This window comes from Astatotilapia calliptera, chromosome 15, assembly GCF_964374335.1.
Source record: "Astatotilapia calliptera chromosome 15, fAstCal68.1, whole genome shotgun sequence".
Lineage (NCBI taxonomy): Eukaryota > Metazoa > Chordata > Actinopteri > Cichliformes > Cichlidae > Astatotilapia > Astatotilapia calliptera.
Genome location: NC_137436.1, coordinates 35,032,624 through 35,051,679, shown reverse-complemented (window position 1 = coordinate 35,051,679; position 19,056 = coordinate 35,032,624). Strand labels below are relative to the sequence as shown.

At 40.1% G+C, this 19,056-nt stretch overlaps 2 protein-coding genes and 1 long non-coding RNA gene across 8 annotated transcripts in view; 1 reads left to right on the top strand and 2 right to left on the bottom strand.

The window, feature by feature from the left end:
* Positions 1–1,674: 1,674 nt before the first annotated feature.
* Positions 1,675–3,881, bottom strand: LOC145420710 (uncharacterized). The gene is made up of 2 exons (XR_013902031.1): positions 3,329–3,881; positions 1,675–2,944 (listed from the first exon to the last, which is right to left on the bottom strand). It is a non-coding gene; the product is annotated as an uncharacterized LOC145420710 (long non-coding RNA).
* A 1,999-nt stretch (positions 3,882–5,880) lies between these two features.
* Positions 5,881–9,475, top strand: LOC113006859 (gamma-interferon-inducible lysosomal thiol reductase-like). The gene is made up of 7 exons (XM_026143085.2): positions 5,881–6,132; positions 6,936–7,124; positions 7,212–7,283; positions 7,368–7,460; positions 7,900–8,052; positions 8,499–8,567; positions 8,654–9,475. The coding sequence occupies exons 1-7, from the start codon at positions 5,992–5,994 to the stop codon at positions 8,711–8,713; spliced, it is 777 nt and encodes a 258-aa protein (XP_025998870.1). The 5' UTR covers positions 5,881–5,991; the 3' UTR covers positions 8,714–9,475.
* Positions 8,936–19,056, bottom strand: part of LOC113006858 (3',5'-cyclic-AMP phosphodiesterase 4C-like) — a 105,006-nt gene continuing 94,885 nt past the window's right edge. For all 6 annotated transcript variants that reach the window (XM_080290198.1, XM_080290199.1, XM_080290200.1 and 3 more), the window contains 6 exons: positions 18,889–19,053; positions 18,665–18,764; positions 16,699–16,853; positions 15,963–16,085; positions 14,964–15,146; positions 8,936–13,946 (listed from right to left, as the gene is read on the bottom strand). In XM_080290198.1, the coding sequence (XP_080146324.1) occupies positions 13,377–13,946; positions 14,964–15,146; positions 15,963–16,085; positions 16,699–16,853; positions 18,665–18,764; positions 18,889–19,053 (1,296 nt within the window). In that variant the 3' untranslated portion in view covers positions 8,936–13,376. The remainder of the gene's footprint in view (positions 13,947–14,963; positions 15,147–15,962; positions 16,086–16,698; positions 16,854–18,664; positions 18,765–18,888; positions 19,054–19,056) is intronic.

Sequence of the window (19,056 nt, the reverse complement as noted above, 5' to 3'; positions counted from 1 at the left end):
CACGAAGGGAGAGAAACTGTCAAGTTCCTACTTTGTGGCAGTGAAAAGGTGTATATGTTTGATTTTTGCATGCTATTATTGTGTAACAGGTTTTAAAAGGTATAATGCATATTACTAAATCAGAATATTATGGCTGGAAACTGTTTTGATACCAGTTCTGGTATTAGAATGACACCAGCAGCTATGAAATCAATTTTGTTTAGCCTCCATTAATGGTGCTAGGCACTTATTGCTATAGTTTTCCTTTAATGCGTCTCTTTCGATCACCTGTCAGTATTAGTCAAACTGTGACGAGTTCTTTATCAAAGCAAATGGAAATGTTTTCGTGTTGGCCGTGGTCTGTCGTGCTCGTAACCACATCAGTCTGTGAAATAGTGTTGCACAGTAGTAAACTGTCCATCGCTGCATTGCACAGGTCGCGGACGGAGTGCGCCACAATCGTCACATGACAGCGCGAGGAGGAGTGAAAGCAAAATGTAGGTGCCCGTCCTCCGCCACGTTATCTCGTTGTCGTCTTTTTTGTATTTTTTGCACACTGAATAGAGTCTATAACTGCAATATATATATATATATCTATATATCTATATATCTATATATATATATATATATATATATATATATATATATATATATATATATATATACGGTATATATATATATATATATATCTCTTCTAAAAATGAAGTGTTAGCTATATTGGTAAATTTTGTAGCAAGAATTTAAAATATGAAATCAATTTACACAGGTTATATGTGCACAAAGACCACTGCTCTGTGGAGTTTAGGTTTAAAGCATAGCATTTGCACACACGTAACTCCACATTTGAGGTGGAGATGCTGTGACTGTCTTCACCCTGTTACTAAGGCAGGTGGACATGTGGGATTTGTAAATATGGTCAAGTTGCTCATGAGATTGATGCATAGTAGCACTGATTTTTAATATATATATATATATTTATCTTCAGTTGGTGGCATCTTCATTGAGCTGACCACTTAATAGGATTTGTACTTCAGCAAAGTCATGCCTCTTTCTAATTAGCATTTGCACAATTCGGTCTTTTTCTGTCTCTTCGTGTATCTTAATGTTTTATCACTGTGCAAACAAAAACAAAATAGAGATGGTGAAATGATCCCTGCAGGGGATCATGAAGTGTCATCATGATCTGCTACCTAATGATACAACCATTACCATGTTGTATCTGCTGCTGTATATGAATAGAAATATACACAGTGGCTACAGAAATTTAACAAATATTCACATATGTTACAAATACACAGATGTTAATTATCAAAGATAGGCTCTTTAACCAGCCTGCTGAGGTTTATAACTAAATAAAAGAAACAAATGATTGCCATTTAGCGTTTGACCTTTAGAACTGTGTAGTCCTTGAATTTGTATGTGCGAATCATATTAAGGAGGTTTAGTACCAGTAATATTTGTTTTTTCCCTTCAGGAACCTCCAAATGTTTGTTGGCATTTATGCTAGATACCACAGATTTGTGGCATGAAAGTGAAAATCGGTCTACCGTAATTAGTTTATGGGAAAGTAACAGCAGAAACAGTTATGTTGAGGTATTAGTTATGTAGGGCAAGAAAGATGGTGTGGCATGTGTTCAGGTACAGTATTATGATGGAGGTTAGTAAGTATGTCAGTTGGAGGTGGAATGTGGGGATGGATTAGGTGGAAGGAGGCTGGTGAGATATTTGTATTCACCCAATCTCTTGGCTGTTGCCCTTTCTTTCATGCCGTAACCTGATGAGATCTAGCAGGTCACGTGATGTGGAACTACTTAGTATAGAATATATATCTGTTTTCTTTCTCACGATGAGCTGTGCATTTGATCCGATGCCTCTGTCTCTGGCTCACATGCATTATCGTATTTGTTAAAATTATGTTTCTGTATCTTTCATTTTTATCTTTTCATTGTGTCTGTATACACTTGTTCTTTTTTTGTATCTGATCTAAAGGATTTAGCTGCATTAGTTGTACGACTACTGCTGTGAGAAAATACTGTTATTGTAACTGTTTATTTACTGTATTGATTATGCAATAACATTCAGCTTGTTGTCTTGAATCAGAATCAGCTTGTGCGTCCTTTGAGGAGTTATAGAAGAAAAGTGGTATTAAACTTCTTCTCCTTTTTTTTTTTTTTTTTTTTTTTAATGTAAACCCCAATTTTACCAACTTCAGAACTGTACTGTTCATGTATGCACTTTCAGATCCCAAATAAAAGATTATAGCTTCACGGGTTGTTTGGAGTATTATTTAATGCCATCATTTCAGCACCTTGTTGGATCTCTCTAAATGGCGTCACAAAACAGCAGCTAATGTAGGCTAGGTCACCGATCTGTAACGGCTTACAGATTATTAGCCATTAGACTGCTGTCATACAAGCTAGAGTACTTTATCATTTTATCTTATTTATATTCTGGTCAAAGTGGACTTTATTATTATATTTGTTTATTTTTTGTTGTTTGTTTTTGTTAACAGTAGGGGAGACCGGGGATAGTTGTAACGTGGGTCAGTTGTAACACTTCCAATTTCTCCAATCAGGGCTAAGTTTCAAATGATGTGACTCATCCTGTGCATGCCCAATTCAGTTCTGCTATCACATGTGAAAAATTAGCACATTTTGTCAAACACAGACAATTTAACATGAAAAAAAGTAATTTGTATGCCAAAAAGTAAATTTTTCTACTTTATTTCAATTTGTAATAGCATTATCTGCTTTGCAGTTAAACTCATCAAACTTGAATTATGTTATTTGTATGTCTATGGGGATATATTCTGTGTAGGTCTTTAGTGCTAATGTTTTAGCCGTTGGCTGTAATGTTAGCGAGTTCATGGCTATAGGAGTCTGGGTCAGTTGTAACAGCAACAGTCTGGGTTAGTTGTAACAATAATGCAGATGTTACCACACTATTACTTTAACTTATATTAACCCTTGAATGGTGTTCGGGTCTGTGAGACCCGTGTTCAGTTTTTTTCAAAAGAAAAATTAAACAATTAATTATTTTTTCACGTGTAAATGTGTTGTGTCTTTCCACTCACTCCACTTGATTATAACTGATTTATTTATAACATTTTATATAAAAGAAAAACGAGAAGCACATTAATTCATAAATGTGATCTAACAAAGGTAAAGGGAAAAAATTAACCATGTTTGCTGTTCATATGTCTTGTAATTGGGATGAAGTAAACATCTGAGTAATTTAACATAAAATTGTTTGATAGTGTTAATTTGGAAAGCCAAAACTCTAGCGGGTCCACCAGACCCATGAACACTGGCTGAGTAACAAAAATACGAACACCACACAAGGGTTAAACAAGTTGGGGCAACGACATCAACAGAGAGAGGTTCACTGGTCGCTTTTGTATATGTGGTTAATGCCATTGGCAACACAATTCCTCCACTGTTTGTGTTCCCACACATACATTATGCAGACCACTGTGTCAGAGATGGACCAGTAGGAAGTACTGGTAGTGGAAATAAATCAGGATGGGTGCAAGAAACAGATTTCCTCATCTTTCTGAAGCAAACCACACCAAGGTAAGCCATGATAAAAAGTAATGGAATTGCGATGCTGGTGAACAACTACATTTTTTCAGCTTCATTGTTATGTTCAAAATTGGTGCAAGAGTTGTAGGTTATAATGCCCACTGAGCCAATGAGGCCAAACTCAAGGAAGACCAACCAAAATTAATGAAATATTCAGTTGCAGAAAATTCCATAATTTGTCTTTTTTGGGGGGTTGGAATATGTTCAAAGTTAGATTTCTGCATTCTGTCACACACACACACAGCTACATAAATGGATGAAAGTGCATTCATGTGTTGAATAAACAAAGATTACATGTTAATGTTTTGTTAGTACCCTTATTTCATTGTGTTACATTTTACCCCAGGATGTGTTACAACTAACCCAGACTATGGGGTTAATTGTAACATTTCACTCTTTGTGTTTGAGACCATACCATGCAATGGGTAATTGTGCTGCAGAGAAAATAGCTGCACTATTTAATAGCAGAGACATGTAAATACTTTGAATTACATTTTGAATCCACTACCTTAAAAGAGCTTCAATTTACAGACAGAAATGTCAAAAATGTTACAACTATCCCCGGTCTCCCCTACAGATCCAGTGAGAGCACGTCAAAAGCATGTTACAGTACGTGTCAACATCCAGCAGCAGCCCATATTCAGTTTCAACACTGTTATCATTTGAATTAAGATTTTTAAATGTGAAAGGGGTTTGCAAGGCACTGCACGTATGACATTATGCATACAAAAGCTTTTGGTCCCTGTGAATTACATAATCATGTGTCAATGAGTCACACCATGAACGCCAATTATTGACAGAGACAATGAGCAGCCAGGGCTGCCCTTTGTCTCCGGTTCTGTTCATAATTTTTATGGACAGGATTTCTAGGCGCAGCCAAGTGGCGGAGGGCTTTCGCTTTGGTGGCCTCAGAATCTCATCTCTTGATTTTTGCAGATGATGTGGTTCTGTTGGCTTCATCGGGTGGGGGCCTCCAGCTCGCACTGGAACGGTTCGCAGCCGAGTGTGAAGCAGCGGGAATGAGGATCAGCACCTCCAAATCTGAGGCCATGGTTCTCAGCCGGAAAAGGGTGGAGTGCCCACTCCGGGTCGGGGATGAGTTCCTGCCCCAAGTGGAGGAGTTCAAGTATCTCGGGGTCTTGTTCGCGAGTGATGGGAGAAGGGAGCCGGAGATCGACAGACGGATTGGGGCTGCAGCTGCAGTAATGCGGACGCTGCACCGGTCCGTCGTGGTGAAGAGGGAGCTGAGTGTAAAAGCGAAGCTCTCAATTTACCGGTCGATCTACGTCCCTACCCTCACCTATGGCCACGAGCTGTGGGTAGTGACCGAAAGAACAAGATCGCGGATACAAGCGGCAGAAATGAGCTTCCTCCGAAGGGTGGCTGGCCTCTCCCTTAGAGATAGGGTGAGAAGTTCGGCCATCCGGGAGGGGCTCAGAGTAGAGCAGCTGCTGCTCCACATCGAAAGGAGCCAGCTGAGGTGGTTCGGGCATCTGACAAGGATGCCCCCTGGGCGCCTCCTGGGTGAGGTGTTCCAGGCATGTCCCACCGGGAGGAGGCCCCGGGGCAGACCCAGGACACGCTGGAGAGATTATATCTCTCGGCTGGCCTGGGAACGCCTTGGTATTCCCCCGGATAAGCTGGAGGAGGTGGCTGGGGAGAGGGAGGTCTGGGCCTCTCTGCTTAGGCTGCTGCCCCCGCGACCCGGCCTCGGACAAAGCGGATGAAGATGGATGGATGGATGGATGGATGGATGGACAATGAGCAACCGTCTTACTTATCTGCTCTTGAACTCTCTTCACCTTTTAGCTTCTTAGTAAGTTCCAATGCAGTACAGATTCAGTGGTGTGCCTTACTCTTCAACGCAAACGTTAGCCACCCTTTGATCTCAGTAAGAGCAAAAATAGCAGACTTTCTCGTTTATAGCCACAGAGATGCTAACGGTTAGCTTCAAAATTGTGTTCGTGCAATTGGTGAGAATTTAAAAAGGCAAACAGTGGATCTGCCCATAAACAGTTCATAGAATTTTACACATTACCAATTAATAACATCAAAATCGAAGATGGCGCAAGATGCCGCCTTTCATCTTTCATTAGCTGTTTCTGCAAAGAAAAGAAGAAAAAAAAAAACGTCAACGCTTGCTCTGCGTTTCTTTTTTCAATTTTAGTTTAGTGGCTAACTAGTTAAAGCTGGATTTTTTAAAAGTAAATACTAATATATATTAAATCCTATCAAACTGTCAGCATTTTCAGATCATTATTTTGTTACTCCCTTATACTCCGGAGCCAGAAACGGTGATGTCCGAGGATTACTGAAGGCAGCATTCACACCTGTAGTCAATCAGCTGATTGGGCGGTTCCAGTGAGGAGCATCTTCGATATTCTCCGTCCTACTTTCTCAGATTTGTGTGGATTCCTTTGCAGATGCCAACATGAAGCTCTCGGGAATCCTGGCTGTGCTTTTGCTCGTCTATACTGAACGGAGCGGTTTCGGGATGTGTCATCCCAAACCGGCCTGTCGCTACCCTCCCTCCCAGTGGTGTAGGTCCCTGGAAATAGCGATAGAGTGCAGGGTAAGTCTGACCACACTGGGGGTCATCTATGCTCCTACTAGTAATTTTGTTTAGTATAGGCTAGGCACAAGTAAGCACAGCTGAACGAGATTTAAGAAGTTTATTCCATTTTTATACGTTATTCGTGTGCTTTTACTCAGTAGAATGTAAAATGGTCCTCTCAGTATGAAAGCGTCTTCTTAATGTAAACACTTTAAAGCAAAGGACTAGCAGGAAAACAAGAGGGAAAGTTTAATATTGCTATTGTGCACCCAAATGGTATCATTCATCACTGTCGTATAGAGGACAGTTTTTGTGGAGTTGAAAGTTTCCTTGGTCTGGACATTAATAAGAGTCATGCCTCAGAAATTCAACACCAGAGGTTGTTCATGTGACTGACAGAGCAGCTTGAGGTCAAATCATGCAAACACCTAATCAGTTTAGAGAAAACCGAGTCTGGAGGAGGAGATGAATGTGCAGTGTCGCTTCCTTAGACCATTTTGAGCTTTGTGTCTTTTATTAATTTTAATCTGTCCTTCCTCTTTATTTCAATAATGTAGAAAATGCTCCGAAGAGCTATTCTTTTCAGTTTTCCAATGATTGTGTTTTAAACTTTGCAAAATGGTTCAAGTCACATTTGTTACTTTTTAAAAATTAATCCTTGTGCATGTCATGGAAATGTTCTTCAGCACTGAACTTGTATGTGAGCGTGTTTGATGAGCTTCAGAAAAGTGTTTTCTGTAAATGTAAATCATGTAAGTTATGAAAAACACTTTTTATTTGTCTTCTTACTGAAATGGGATGACATCAACTCTGTTTTGTAGGTGGAGAAACAGTGTATGGAGGTTAATGCTACCAGACCAAACCAGGCTGTCCCTGGAGTATCTGTCACACTGTACTATGAGAGTCTGTGTCCAGACTGCAGAGAATTTATCACTCAGCAGCTTTTCCCTACCTGGACAATGCTGCAGGACATCATGGCTGTCACACTGGTGCCCTATGGGAATGCTAAGGTCCATCAGTCCTTCCTCTGTTGATGCATGCAGCATACAAAAACAAATGTTTCACCTGAATAAACCTAGGCTTTGTTTCTCTTGTAGGAGCGTCGCTCAGCAAACTCTCCCTTCACCTGTCAGCACGGAGAGCCTGAATGCAGAGGAAACATGATCGAGGTTTGAACGGCTTAAACTTTGCATGTGTTTTTTGTTTTGTTTTTTTTCTGCTGGGTCTTCTAGACTGATTGATCTCTTCCTCAGGCCTGCATCCTCCATTTAACCGAACACTCTCTTGCATTTCACATCATCTACTGCATGGAGTCATCTGCAGATGTTCTGAGCGCTGCACAGTCTGTGAGTAACTTCAGAAAAAAATGTTTATTTGATATAAGGGTCGTTTTCATTTCCAGTGATCACAACTGTTACTGTGATAGCTGAGCTCATGGTCCTGAGGAGCCAGCACAGGCCATCAAGAAAATAACCCCCCTGCTAACCTGATTCACGTCCTCGGGAAAACTTGTTTCTTGATGAGTTTATGGTCTCAATCCCTGGTTTCAAGTCTAATTGTATACAGTGTGATGTTTACTCTGATGCTGATTAAATAAAAACAACAAATGAAAGGAGAAAAGGACGGCCTACTCTGTAACTGAGGATTGTAACAGCTCCTGACATCAAAAAGCAGAAATGGCAATCACAAATGCTCGGCTCAAATTCTGAACGGACCGATAGGGGACATCACATTCGCTATGTCATTGCCCTTCTGCTTTTTCTGTTTTTCTTTTTCTTTTCTCAGTGTCTCCGGCTGTATGCTCCCTCTGTGCCCTGGTCCAGAGTTGACTCGTGTGTCAAAGGAGATCTGGGATACCAGCTGATGCGTGCCAACGCTCTTATGACCAGAGCCCTGAACCCTGCACACACACATGTGCCCTGGATCACCTTCAATGGGGTAAAACGCAAGCTGAGATTTGTTTAACATACTGAGAGGTCTATCTGCTTCTCATTTTAAAAAGCTAGAATTTGAAATTAATTCTGAGCTGCAGAGAATATGAACTAACTCATGTTTTCAGACAAGGCTTGTGCATCTTTCTGCACTTCTAGTTTCTACAGTTGTTCAGAATACACCAAATCTGTAAGAGCTGAAGTGAAAAGATCTTAATTTTTTTTCTTTTAAAAGTATAAAAATCATGTAGTCCCTATCAGCTGCTTAAACTCATAACTGATATGACAAGGCTGAAATTATTACTGTGGACAGAGTTGTAAGTTTAAAATTCATAATTTGGGTTCAAAGTTTAAAAAGGAAAACTTAGATAATCAAATATTCCAAGTGAATTTAATACCTTTGGTGGGGTTTACAGAAGGAAATGCTGGGACTAAGTGCTGTCCTTATTACAGGAATACACAGAAGAGAATGAAGACAAAGCAATGTCGTCCCTTTTCCAACTGGTTTGTCATCTCTACAAGGTGAGTAGATGTATTTGTGAATGAAGTGCTTTGATTCAAACACAACTCTAGCGTCTGACTTTTTGTGCATGTTTCTGCTTCTACAGGGGGTGAAACCTCCAGCCTGTGCTGGAGCTCCGGTCCGGCTCGACAGAAGCTTCTGCTGAACATGAAAAATAAAGTTATATGTCAGTGCTACAGGCAAACAGCCAAATGTGACACGTTAAATTAGCCATACTAATGTTTAGTTTGTTTCAGTGTTGTCGTTAATACTATGAAAACGTAAGCATATAGAGTATTATAACTTTCTTGTGTAACAGAGCAGATAACTAAGTTGTCTTTTAATTCAAATATGGTTTATAATAACAAATGCAGCCAAACACAGGATAAAAATTTCCATATAATTTATTGGCATTTTCCACTTAAAACACCCTGAACTCCCGAGACTCTTTTGGCTTAAAATGCGAAACAAAAATAGATTTAATTTCTCTGACAAAAACATCGGAGTGGCAGGTGGATACATACTTGTGAAGTATACTTGATTTTTAGGCTCCAGAACATAAAATCAGACATCCTACGTTACAGTACTTTGTATCGACAGACACATCTGAAGAATAAATATCTCTATAGAAGTTTGCACGACACAGAGGCTGAAAGAACAAGACTGCATGGACGTGGGTGGAGGCGGTGTCAGTGCAACACTGTCTCTGTGTAGAAGCGGGAACGCTCCCGCTCACCGACACAGATGGCGCTGTATGGCACTGACGTCTTCCTGCAAAGAGCCACGGTGCTGAGTTTAACCTGCTGTAACTCCTCAGACTGTTCAGTGCTGAGCAAATTACACCTGCTGTCAGAAAACTGTTGCTGTATATCTACTAAAACTATCACACAGGATAAAAATATGAGCTTTTAATTTGTTCATTTTTGTGTTACAATAAGAGAAAATGATGACTAACTGGAAACACATTATTTGTTGTGCCACATCTGAGAAAAATCAGTTTGATCTCAGAAGCCAAATTTTTGAATGTATTTTTACATTTTTGGACGATTATTCCTTAATTAAATGTAGTACAAATATAATAAACTTCTTTTGGGGGTAAAACCATTGTTTTTGCTCTTTGTTTGTGCTCTTTGATAATGTAGCCATGTGAACATTGCTACACTATGCAAAAATGTAACTAAAATAGGTTTTCTCCTCATAGAAAGCTGTTTGACTGGATCAAAACCAAAGGATCTTGACGAATGGCTGACAAACCAACTTTTGACACGATACATGTTTTTTGATGATGTAACAAAAAAACCAGACGTTTAAATGCAGTGTTTTGAAAATGTTTACTCTTCCGGGTGATGCTCAAAGGCTTTGAGGTTCACTGGCTTACATTCAGCCTGTTACACTCTAGATAATTATAAAACTAGCCAAATGCAGACACTTTTGTCATACGAAGGCATCTGTGGTCAGCTGGATACTGATATCTAAATATGCTAATGAGTAAAAATTACTGTAAAAACTGAACTGCTCTGATTGCAATGTGAACGGTTTAATAGGAGACACTTTTAATATGACATATCTACTCACAATTATTTTATTAGACCTCTAAACTGTCTTTAAATCTGGAGCCTTTGAAAAAAATCTTCTTTTGCACACTTTGTAAACGTTCTCAAAAAAATGTAAGTCTGGCAACAGTTTTCCCACTTTCCTCTTTCTCCACGGAAAAGTGAATGGAACAACAGTCTGAGGATCAGCATTTCGAAATCATCACAGTGGTCCTTTAGCACAAGGCTCAAAACGTTTATAAACCACGTAAGGCTGATCAATAAAGCTTACTAGCTGAAATAATGAAATACTGTTGGACTAGTGTTTTCTACTACTGCCTGACTGGGAAGTGCATCGTATGTTGCGTAGTGCTTGCTTACTTCCCGGTCTTTCTACCTCAGTGACGGCGACAAACACTGTTCTAGGCTGAATGTGTACTTGGTACAGAAAGACAAAGTCATGAAACACATGAAAATACACACATCCTCGAGTCTCAGCTATCTGATTAGGAAAGAACTGAACAGACGGATCCAAAGCTGCACAAAATCTATTGAATTGTTTGCCTTAAATACTGTTAACATGTATCATTTGTAAAAACTAACACTATAAAGTTAATGACTTTGATACAATCATCAGGTTAAAATCTCTAGTGTAAAAATGTACAGCATTGTAGGCTGGCAGGTGTTTGTGTGTTGTCAACACTTGTGGCACACATTTATCCCAGTCGAGCACTATCTACCAAATAAGAGCTGATGGAGCACAGTCTGTTTAGGATGAACTACAGGTGACTTGTTTCTGCCACCTGAGCTCTCTCTGATCTCTACATCGGTATCTGTCGGCAGGGTAGGAAAACACACCGCTGGGATTTTAGAATTCAAAGATCCTCGTTGGGTTTTTTATGGAAAATAAAACAATTTAGAAGCAGCATCTTTAGTTCAGATGTGTAAACATGTTTTACTGTTGACTGAGGTTTGAAGGTTTGTGTGTCGAAACAACATTTTACCATTAAAGGATAAGGCTGGCATTTTTTACATTTTCTAAAATACCTACAAAAACAAAATCAACAGCAAGGGCCTCTTTTATAAAGTGCTCTGAGCTCAAGTATGATTTAATCAAACAGGTGTCAAAGCCTGTGATGAACTATGCTGCTGGTTTGTCTTCCCCGCTCTGTTCAGATCAGATGGTTGATGGCTCAGGTGCCCTCAACATCTAGACTTATAGCATGGCTGAAGCTTTTAAATTTCCATCTATCAGCCATTATAAATGCACACACTGATAGTTTGTCAAACATCCAAGTGGCTTCCTTGGAGGGAAGTTAACAGGATGCTCGCAGAGTTTTGGGAATTCTATCTGATCTGAAAGACATGATGAATACACGTGTTACAGAAGTAATATAGTAGATTACTTGTTACTTTTACAAGAAACAAGCAGTAAATCTTAAATTTCCCTGGACATAAGCACAGATCTCCTCAATAATCTCTCTAATCTCTTATAAGCACTTTAATAAAATATAACCACAAAAACAACTACACAAATGTTGGTTTTAAAAACAAAACAAAACATTTGAATGAGCATAGAAGTTCACAGAGCTTCAAAACAGTAGTAGCTGGAGCTGCTGATTTTAATTGTAGCAGTACAGACAGAAATAATGTGACTGCATGAATAGTGTTTCCCAACAAACATGTGGGAGCCTTTAAAAAATCAACAGTTTCTTTGTTGGACACATTTTCATCAGGATGGTAGAAATAAGATTGAATGAAAACGGACTAAATTATAATTAGGGAACATGTGCATCTATGGAACATCTATAGAACAGATGCCACACAATACTTTGTTATAGCAGTGGTTCATTGTTTGCTGATTATTTAAAAAAGAAGGTTTTTGCCAGCATTATTCTTTTATAAGAACAAATATTCAGAATCGGATTCAGTTTGGGTCTGAGGTGGGAGGCTGAGTTTTATATTTCACCTACAGTTGTTGGAGTTTGCACACCTTTGGACTGTCTCAAAACAAATAGATGCAGTCCTAGAATTCCAATATTATCTGACCGGTAGATGAATAGGAACTTTATTATTGTTGCACGCCATCAAATCCTTTGTTGAGACGCTAGTTTGTGAAAGCTGGTTAGTTTCCCGCCCTGCCTTCTGGTACCTTTAGTCAAATGCTTTGTACTGTGTTTTTGTGATCAGCAGGCCTACAGTGGGTGAAGCCCTTTTTTTGTGACTGAACAGAAGAGCTGAAATGGCCGAGACAGTAAAGTGCTACTGCGGACTGGAGGCACCCTGATTTAAAAAACCGAACAAAACAAATGCTTTTTAAGCACTTAACCACAGACGAGATCAGCTAATGTACAACAAGGAACAGGTTGAAAATCAAAACAGAACAATGACATCATTAAAAGTCACTACAGGTACAAAATAAAATAAAGCTTAAACTAATTATACAGGTGGTGTCTTATAGTATCAACAGGTGAGACTGGGGTAAAGTCTTCTTCAGTGTTCAGTTTCTGTGGTGCTACAAGCTGGTTTAAGTATGTAAGTTGCCAAATTGTATATTAAAGGGTTTTGATTAAATGCAGAGACACACCATGGGTTAAAGTCTCATTTGTCCAGCTTGGAGGTAAATCAAACTGGAAAGACTGTTTGGGGTGGTGGTCAGGTTAGGGGGTACCCAGTACATCTGTGCTACATTAGATTTATGTTTCTCTTCATACCCTGAGGTTAAGGTCCACCGATTTTTCTCATTTACATCCCGTATTTGGTAAAATGATTCATCTCTCACATCATTCTTAAAGAAATCAGACTCACTTAATCCAACGAGGACTCAATAATTTTATACCTTAAACTGAAATTATGGTGCAAAATAATTTCCAAGACCCTGTCACACCACTGCGGTCCTCATTCGCTGCTCGCGTTCAAATGTCACAGTTATTTTGAAGGAAGACATTTCCTTTACCTTGTTACCTCTTGTTAGAGAACAGGCCTCAGCTTCGTTCTTCTTCCCAGAATAAACGCAGCAGTTTCGTTTTCTTTGTTTCTGTCTGGGACTCTCCAAACTGAAGCTATAACAAACCAGGATGGCCTATCAGGCACCCAAAGATAGGCAAAAACTATTCTCCCTGCTGAAAAACGAAACCTAAAACAGAGGGGGAACATTCCTCTGTTCTCCAGAGTGGGTGTCTCCAGTGTAAAGGGACTGTGGTGATTTTACAGACATTATTGGTAAAGGCTTGCCCTGCCTCCATCGACATACATCCAGCACCCGTGTCTCTCAGGCAGGGCAGGTTGTGCTGGTCATTATGTGCCCAAACGCAGGCAGGCCACTCCGTCGCCCTCCTGGCTCAGTTCTCTGTCCGTGTCAGCACCTTCCCGCCCTGGGGAGACTGGCGCTCTTTGAGGGCTGGGGCTCCGCACCGACATGGCAGCCAGGTTCAAGGTCCGAGATGGGTGAGGCGAAGGGGGACGGTACCTGCCGCTGCTGCTGCTGCTGCGGGGGTCTGGGGAAAGAGATGGGGAGGAGGAGTCTCGGTGCCTCTCCGCAGCAGACTGAGACTCATTCTCTATGGGGCTCTCAAGGTCAGAATCTGCCTCCTCCTCTTCTTCCTCCTCTTCCTCCAGAGTTAATTCAAACTGGAACTTGTCCCCTCCTCCTCCTCCAGAAGGAATGGGTGCGCCTGCTCCCAAAGCTGCTGGTCCCACCTCAGCCTGGTGCTCTTCTGGGGTGGAAGGCGAGGGGCTGCGGGGGATCATGCTCTGGTACCACTCCCTGTTGTCCTCCAGTGTGTCCAGGATGTCCTGAGCGTCGGGGTGCACTAAGTCGGCCCAGGTCTCCCACAGCGGGTGCACAATGAAGTCAATGAAGCTCACCTGGTTATGATAGTAATGTTAACAATATTACAACAGCAAACGTGACAGGAGTACGATACATAAAGGACAAACAGGATCACATTTGCAGAGTAAATACTGGAGAGGTGGTTTCAGGACACGTAGGAAAAATAACAAACTGTGCAAAAGTCTTGAGCCACTCCTCATTTTTTAAATATTTTTCCCAGAAAAATGGGAAATATGTGCAGCAATTTATAGAAATATAAATATACATAGAAATGAAGTATATGAGGCAGAAACAGCTGAACAATCAGTGAGGATTGCTTGCTGTTTCAGTAATGTTGGAGGCTAATCCATGACTGATAGTGTTCGATTATGTGTTTTTTTTATCCAGGTGTGCTTTTACTGCATTGGCAGTGTGTTTGGGATCTTTGTCATGCTCAAAAAGAAAACCGGTGCCATTTAGACACTTTCCAGATGGTGCTGCATGATGGATCAAAATCTAACTTTACTTTTCTGTGGTCATAATTCCATCAATGCTGACAAGAGCCTCCATTGTGTTTTACAGATATTCACTGTGGCACTTTCTCTCATTTTCAGTCCTGTTCTTATGTAGTTTGGCATACCTCAGCTGTTCTCTGTGTTTCCCTTCCTTAAGAATGGCTTCTTGACAGCCACTCTTCCACTGCATCAGCTCTAGAGCCAGATGCATTGCACAGCACATCCATTTGAAAAGGTCAGGTTCAGGGCCTGAACTGAAAGTGAGTGAAAAAGCATCCAAATGTCTAAAGAAAAATTTTGAAAGACTTTCAGAAATCCTGGAGAACTTTTGCTCAAGAGCACTTTAAAAGTATTATAATAAAGTTTGCCTCCTTGGAAACATAACACAAGGAAATGAGGGGTGGCTAAAGATATGCACAGCACTGTACTTTTAGATTCAACCTATGAAGGCGTATATATTAGCTCATTGCTTATTGTATTGCAATTATGTATGGAAGCATTATGTAGACAGGTTATTATGAGACTAAAACATCTGTTAACTTTGCCATCTGTCAGCACCTGACTCTTTTCTATGGAGGCGTTGTGTTTGTCACACATGGGGCTGATCTCCATGCCTCTATCCCGCTCCCTGTCTCCCTGGGTGAAACGCTCCTTCATGATGCGGTCCGTCCACTGGCGGTAAAGCTCCAGCGGTTTGGTTGGATTGCTCAAATCTGCACAATGGACCATGTTCTGCAGAACCTGGAAGAGAAAAACGCAGTCAGATGTGGCGTGTCATGCTGGGCAATGTTAGAGATGCAATGCAATCTCAACTGTAAAAATAATCCAGAAAAAAATTCAGTTTGAAAAACATTTTGAGCTTTGGCAACAGTCACTCATAAAGCTAAGAAAGTTAGTTAATGTTACTGTCATTTTTTTTTTTTGGGGTGTTAAATCTGTCCATTCAGAGCAGCAGTCACTGCTGACAGTAAAAACTACTGTTTATTCAAACAAACTGCATTTTGTAAGTGCTGTCAAGGAGGTGGGGTATTTATTACCTCTTTTTTTTTTTTTTAAAGAAATTACACAATTTATTACTTAGAAACAAGATGAACACAGAACAAAACAATACAGATTTTCATTGTACTGAGAGGTTAAATACCCAACTTTATTCTTTATTACTATGATCAAAACCTTTTACTTCCATCAGAACCTCAATACTCAGCAAAACTGTACAGATGTTATGACTAATCTGTCCAGTAGATGGCAGCACCTTCACACAGACTGCCTGGTTTAAGTGCACGCTGTACAGCTGTGCACAGGTCAAAATGGAAACACGCTGACACCAGTGTCTTCGAGCCACTGCATAGTTTTCATCTGTCACATTGAGCAATTTTAGTACCAAAATCCTTTTTATTAAAGACCTAATGGTGAAATGTACAGAAACAACTCTCTTCTGCTCATTGCACTGAATGGACAAATGGTTTGCACATGTATATAATTGAAAAAATACAACGTATAATAATTATTTTTAAACATATACTATTAAAGTGTTATGCCAGCAGGAGTTGCTCTAACCTGGATACGGTCAGAGTAATTGTCTAGTAGAAGGACTCCCAAACTTGTGACTTTCTTGGTCTCCACCATTGTCTTCATGTCTGCCAAAAAGTTCATGTGTTTGGACATATCTGTGGCCAGCACCTACAGAGGACAGCAACCACACAAATACACACAATGCATTACAATTGTAAAGGTCTCATGCTCAACCTAAAGATGACTTCCTTGTGATTACAAGGAAAAGGAAGGATAGATGCAGGAAGTGAAGTGTTGTCTTACAGTGCCTGGGTTACAAAATGTAATGCTGACAAAGCAAATGCACACAGGCTGTTTTATCATCTATCAGATTCACTGCAGCAGTCCTGAGCAACACCTGATCTCTGTGTGTGTGTGTGTGTGTGTGTACCATGTTTACATATCTTTGTGGGGACCAGAAATTTGAATGTTACTATGTTTGTGGGGGTTAGGGTGAGCGGCTACGGATTGCATTATGTCAATGTGATGTGCGACAGCAAAAATTATGTTTCTGAGTTCAGCTCACAACCTTCTGGTTTTCTTTGTTCCGTCCAGTTGTAGATGCGAAAAAAAGGAAGCTGCAATTTTGTTCTCAGGAAAAATATATTACCAACAAGACTTTTCAGTGTGTCAGCAAGCATTCACAAGACAAACAAAAAACTGAACTGAAACGATCACATTTCAAAGGGACAGTATAACTAATGTTATAATATAAATCGCATAAAAAGGGCAGCGCTCTCACCATGTCAATCACCATCTTGCGGAGAGAGTCTCTCTGTTTCTTGCTGAGGTTCTGGAAGATGTCACAGTTTTCCTCCTGCAGCAGTTTGAAGCCCACAGCGAGATGGTGGTTTTCCAAAACTGACGCGTCATTATACATCAGCGCCAGCTCTGAACCTGGAGAAACGGAGGTAGAAATCCATAAAAACAAAAAACAGAACACCTTGAAGATAATTCTACTTTATTTAGCTTGATGTAAATCGGAGCTCACAGCAACCCACTGGGAATTAAATCATGTGCCACAGTGTGCAAATATAATAAAGAACCTGACCTGGCATCATTTCTAAGTATTACTATGTATTTTAAAGACTGGAAAAGTTAAGGAAACATGTTAAAATATTTTGGCTGTAATTATTATTGATTTTAATCTGTACGTCTTTTTTTCTTTTTTTTTTAGCTAATTTTCAACTTTAATGTATTTACATCGTCAATTCAGACTCTTGTTTTTACATTTCTGAGCTGCATCTAAACTATTATTAATGATAACGACTGAACAAAGCTGCTAAAATAAATGTGCAGATTACAGAGATCCATATAGATTAAAATAGACATATTAAAATAAAGGAAATAACCCTTTAATGCATAGTGGTCACTACAGTGGACAGCTAGTCAAAGGCTGTGTTCTTGTATTTGTGTCAGTGTTGATGGTACACTTGCACATAAACCACTACAGTAGACACTGATGTGTCACTCCATACCAAATTCATAAGTCAAAACGTATGACTTATGAAGGGCCAGAGTCGTCTCTATTTTTTGAGGCGACTGAGGTCCTTCAACATCTGCCAGAAAATGCTCGGGATTTTCTATGAGTCTGTTGTGGCCAGTGCGATCCTCTATGCTGTTGCATGCTGGGGGAGCAGGCTGAGGATCGCAGATGCCAACAGACTTAATAAACTAATCTGTAAGCCCAGTAATGTTGTGGGGATGGAGCTGGACTCCCTCAAGGTGGTGTCGGAGAGGCGGATGCTGTCCAAGATAAAGACAATGTTGGATAACACCTCCCACCCACTCCATGACATGTTGGTCAGTCACAGGAGCTCGTTCAGTGAGAGACTGAGATTACCGAAAAGCACCACTGAACGACACAGGAAATCTTTCCTGCCTGTGGTTATCTCCCTGTACAACGCATCCACTTAACACACTGTTTGCTGCTACAGCTACACATGTTTCTTTTCCAGCTATTTATTTATGAGTGACTTATGTATGTATATATATGTATATATTGTACTATTCTTAGTTAGCGTATTGTCTGTCTTGTCTTAATGTTGGTTTATGTTGGTTTATAATGGAGCACTGTAACAAAAAATAATTTCCCCCAGGGATCAATAAAGTATTCTGATTCTGATTCTGATGTTGTCCACCTAAGTGGACATGTAAAAAAAAACTCTTTGAACAGTACATGTTTTTAAAAAAATGAAGTTCAAAAATCTTTTTTTCATGTCTAAAGATGAATAAAAATACTGATTGAGGTTGTCATAATTCATGCATCAAAGGGTTAAAGGAACAAAAATAACAGAAATCAATAAAAATCAATAGAAAACCTGTGGCGTGTATTTGTATGAGAAAGTGGAATAGTGACACAGAGGTATGCATTTTGTTTCGGGTCTGTGAGTTAACTCAGATCAGTCTGCCTCCACCATTTGATATATCATCCTGAGGTCTCGGGGAATATGGCGTTCCGATCTGATATATGTACTACTGTATCTTCTTGACCCTATTTTCTCACTATACTTAGAAAATAGTGTTCATATCTGGTATTTGATACAAAAATGCCACCTTTTGATCCTTAGTGACATTTTGGTGGAATACCTCTTTGAAAGGCGGCTTTAATCCTAAGCTTTTAGCTACAGTTTCTTAACAGTCAACTTTTAAACTGTCCTTATTTACCCCAAGCTGTGTGCTGTTTAAATAGAAAGACAGAAGCCTACTGGTGTTTATGAGGAACTGGTTGGTGACTCCTGGGTGGTCAACATCGTGGATAGCACTGGCAAACAGAGCGGCGATGATCTCCAGGTCTGTGAAAACCACCTGAGGTGAACGAGGAAGAGAAAATTAATTTATTCAGAAGAAAAAGTAGGTGGAGCTTTGCTCGGTCCACTGAGAGATCAGAGCCCTGGAGCTGGTAGGGTTAGATAATGCCTTATTTGCTCACCTCTAAAGCTGGGGTGGAGAGGAGGACGTGGGTGGACTGCACCACATCAGCTGCGTGGATGCTGTTGTGATAAGCTATGTCTGCATGGTAGTGGTCCTCTAAGGTCATCATGAAGGTGATGAAGGTGTCAACTGGGATATCGAAGGTTTTCAGAAGGTCTCGCTCCTG

Coding starts and splice junctions, on each gene's coding strand:
- LOC113006859 (XM_026143085.2), top strand. CDS start 5,992: ATGAAGCTCTCGGGAATCCTGGCTGTGCTTTTGCTCGTCTATACTGAA. Junction 7,461..7,899: donor TTCTGAGCGCTGCACAGTCT/GTGAGTAACTTC, acceptor TTCTTTTCTCAG/TGTCTCCGGCTGTATGCTCC. Junction 8,053..8,498: donor CCTGGATCACCTTCAATGGG/GTAAAACGCAAG, acceptor TCCTTATTACAG/GAATACACAGAAGAGAATGA.